A 4,267-nucleotide genomic window follows, 5' to 3' on the forward strand; every position below is an offset into this window, starting at 1 on the left:
GCATCTTGCTTCAGAAACCATTTGGATTGTAAACAGGGTGCTTCTCTTCCTCTGGGTCTGCTGCGGCCGTAAGGCACAAAAAGGCTTCCCTTTTAATGTGGTCATTCTGTGACCGGCTCAAATGCAGCTTCTCTTGGGCCTATAAGGAGGTAGAAGGCAGGTTGATCCTTTTGTTTAGAGCCCCTGGACCACCACATATCCCCAAAGAAAGGAGCTGGGGACTCAAATTACAGTTTAGTGTTACCTCAAGAGACATTAGATGCTTGTAGAGTTGTTCTCCTAATCCATGGCTGGTGTAAATTGAGACATCAGGCATTCTTTCTCGTGGTGGCCTGAGAAAAGAGAACGCGTACCATCCCAGTTGTTATGACTGCAATCCTCCTTGTCTATGCAGGGTCAAAGTGCTTAACGTTGCTGGTTGAAATCCATCCTGTCAACCACGAGAAGGTTCTGAAAGCGGTGGATAGCTGTATCTGGGTACAGGTAAGTAAACCATCTACTACGGGTCTCGTTAATTGGAAGGTGTGGCCCCTGGGGAGAGAGGTACCTGTTCACAGTGCACACAATAGCTCATTTAATCCTCCAAGCCGCTCCAGATGTGAAGGCTTAAGCATCAATGTTTCCCTCGTAAACACGGGCTGCGCCGGCTCTGCTATGCCAGATAGTAAGGCAATGTTTTCACACGATAAACCATCAAATATTAAAGTAACTCCGTGGTAAGCTTTGGAGTTGTTTATTTTATACATCCACCTGGTTGACAGAGCAATTATCTGGTTAACGGCAGTAAATTCCTGACTTTCGCAACACTGTGGGTTGCTACCGAAGCACTCGTGGACAGTGTGGGTAAACAAGTCATTTTTCACTGGAAGATTCCACACTTGTGCCTCCTTGTGCTTGTGAAGGGTTATTTGCAATTCAAAATGAACATTTGTGGCCCTTGACCAGGCATTGGCTGAGCAGGTGAGTTACCTGCTGGCACATCCCTAGCTCAGATGATACCCTGCCTTTCTCCAGGCTTACACTCGTTAAAGGGATGGTTATTCCACCCATGTCTTTAGCACGGCTTCTGGAGATGGTCCTTTGTTCCTGAGGGGCACCCCTTGACCAGGTCATTGTAGTAATAGGAGCAGCGGGGCTGCGTCCCCAGCACCCCGGTCGCACACCGGCCGCCTCCGGCTAGCTTATGCCCCAAAATAATTACACGGACACTGTATTCTTTTAAGCACTGCTTGGCCCATTCTTTTCTAGGCTAATTCTCACATATTAATTTAGCCCATTTCTAATCATCTGTGTATCGCACCCCTAGGTGCGCTTACCGGGAAGATTCTAGCCTACGTCCATCCTGGGTCGGAGCTTCATCGCATGTGCCTCAGAGAGCAGAGCTCTCGCCTCTGCCCGCAAGAGTGGAGCATCTTGTCTCTCTGAGGCGTCTGCCCCTGAGAGGAGAGCTGTCAAGTCTCTGTCTGAAGTGTCTTACCTCACTTCCTCTTCCGCCCAGCATTCTGCTCTGTTTATTCCTCCCACCTTATGTTTTAACCTATCAGGGCAAGCAGCTTCTTTATTTAATTAACCAATGACCTTCCTCCATCAGGTCATGGACCTGTCTGCCTGGGTTAGCTCTTCTGGAGGAGACGTACACATTTTGCCTAGGCATGTCATTCTCTGAAGGGATAGCTCCTTGCTTTGAAGCTCTGAGCTCTACTGTCACGTGTGTGGTGCTGCTCACCTCAGACCTTCCCAGCCCCACTGTGCAGGGCATCTCATCTGTGCACGCTCTAGAAGTCATTCATAACTAGCCCTGTATTGTTTCTGAAGCCAAAGTTTATATTGCTATCTATGATGTGGGGTTATTGCTGGGAAGAATGTCATATAGTTAATGGTTTGCTTTCCGGTTCTAGGAGTTCAACATGATTACTTAAGGAAGTTAGTCTGCTCTCCTTCTGACCTATTATGTAAAATAAAGGCAACAATAATAGACAGGCCAGTATCTATGAAGTTAAGTCATACACATACATAGTTATGACCTTTTATAATGTTTTCCATTTTTAGGTCCCAGGGAACAACATTTACTGGTAACTCCTAGTAAATTGCTTTTCATGCTGTAAGATGAAGCTGTCACTTTTTAGATGATGAAAGATTGGGCATTGACCCCCATCTCTTGCCACTTCTCCTTCATCATCACAGTTAACAGAGTCAACCATGTGCTGGGGGCAGAGCCGCAGTGGAGAGCATGCTGTGGCAAAGCTTCTCTTCCCAGTGACAGCTAGCCTAACTCTGAGCCTTGTAAACCTTCAGCCATTGCCACATCATGACTCCCTGTTCTTTCTTGGAAAGTCCCTGGTTACATGCTTCTTTGTCTCTCAGATGTGGGAGCCTGGAAATTGCAGCCGGGACTGTTTTCATGGTTCCCAGTTATATACTAGGTTTAGTTTCACAATAAATATACTGGCCGCCCTTTGGCTCTGCGTGAGATACAGCATATTGTATACATGTGATTTGCATTGCTTCTGATTGGCTGCACAATCAAATATTCCAAACAGGAAACATCATCCCTGGAGGTATCTTCCTCTTTGCCTTATGTTCAAAAGATTGGTGATAATGTACCTAGTATCAATCTCCCCCCAGAAAACTGAGATCCCCAGAGCTTCCTCCCTCTATTTGCTTGATGACCTTTGACATATGTACTTGTGATTCCCCTAAAATATTCTGTGGTTCTCAGTTCCTTGCCTGGGATGTAGCCGTAACCATGGCCAAGCAACTACTGAAGTATCAGTATAAGCTAAATAGTGGCTTATGAATTTTATAATTCCCTTCCCACAGTTCCTCTATCCACACGTTGAAGGCCGTCTTCTGCAGAACCACCTCTTACTGATTTCAGAAGAGAAATGTAAGTGTGTCTTTGGATAATGGATAGGCGGTGTGCGCGCAGTCAGTCTCCTAGTGAAACCTGAAGACTGGTTGAACTGCTAGATATCTTTACCATTGCCCAGCGTCTGCTAACCTCTGTTGTCCACCGGAGACCTAGAATTCCTTTTCCTGCCCCAGCCCTTTCTTTAACCCCCACTCAGTTTGCTTGTCTTGGGAAAGGAATACCTTGTGCATGCACAAACCGGGAGAACAGTTACACTGTTTCCTTTAAGATGCCTGTCTGTTGGAGCGGATGGATGGCTGTGGTCCAAGCGTAAGGGGCTTGGATGGAGAGAAGGAACGGAAGGCTTGGTCACTACAAGAATTCCAGGGCAGATCTAAAGTACACAGTAGCATGACCCAACTCAAGTAGAAATGGTGCAAGAGGTCATGGCCTTTCGAGATGTTTTCAGTTTCGGGAAGGAGTACAGACAAAAATCCATTAATACTTACCAACAAGCAGTCTTTCATGTTGTGAGGTGAAACTGGGTTCTCTTACGTTTGGAAGAGCAGGCTGTATTATATTTGTATTTAGTTCCTGCGTTTTGGGTCAGTTGTTGGTACCGTGTTTTGTCTTGCAATTAGAGTCAACAGAATATAGATTGTTACTGTTACTACAATTTGAATAAAAGTAGTACAGCTTTTGTTCATGTGATGTAGCCCCTAAAATGCCTCTTATGTGTGTGCATATATATGTAATTTATATATATAGATATACTTATATTAATACATAGATGTATTGGGAAATTAGAGGTAAATGCACTAATGAGGCTTTCATTAGGCTTATCTAAGATGGATGATACAAGAGTAGCAAGCACTTGTAGAGGAAAGCAAAGCAACAAGGGCCAGGTGATTCCTGGATTACAACACTAAAGTAAGAGTGAACATGTGTCAGGAAGATCACTGTCATCGGGACGGTGGGTCAGGAAGGTCACTGTCAGGGGGGACAGTGGGTCAGGAAGGTCACTGTCAGGGGGGACAGTGGGTCAGGAAGCTCACTGTCAGGGGGGACTGTGGGTCAGGAAGCTCACTGTCAGGGGAACTGTGGGTCAGGAAGCTCACTGTCGGGGGATGGTGGGTCAGGAAGGTCACTGTCATCCGGACTGTGGGTCAGGAAGGTTACTGTCAGGGGGGACAGTGGGTCAGGAAGCTCACTGTCGGGGGACGGTGGGTCAGGAAGCTCACTGTCATCGGGACTGTGGGTCAGGAAGGTCACTGTCAGGGGGGACAGTGGGTCAGGAAGGTCACTGTCAGGGGGACTGTGAGTCAGGAAGCTCACTGTCAGGGGGGATGGTGGGTCAGGAAGCTCACTGTCAGGGGGGATGGTGGGTCAGGAAGCTCACTGTCAGGGGAACTGTGG

The 4,267-nt window shown here is 46.9% G+C and overlaps 1 protein-coding gene across 1 annotated transcript in view; it reads left to right on the plus strand.

Annotated features, from left to right (window-relative positions):
* Positions 1-4,267, plus strand: part of Gsap (gamma-secretase activating protein) — an 81,306-nt gene that overhangs the window by 18,731 nt on the left and 58,308 nt on the right. The window contains exon 5 of the mRNA XM_026784650.1: positions 395-483. Coding sequence (XP_026640451.1) covers positions 395-483 — 89 coding nt within the window. The remainder of the gene's footprint in view (positions 1-394; positions 484-4,267) is intronic.

The sequence above is a fragment of the Microtus ochrogaster genome, chromosome 26 (assembly GCF_000317375.1).
Source record: "Microtus ochrogaster isolate Prairie Vole_2 chromosome 26, MicOch1.0, whole genome shotgun sequence".
In the NCBI taxonomy this organism is placed as follows: domain Eukaryota; kingdom Metazoa; phylum Chordata; class Mammalia; order Rodentia; family Cricetidae; genus Microtus; species Microtus ochrogaster.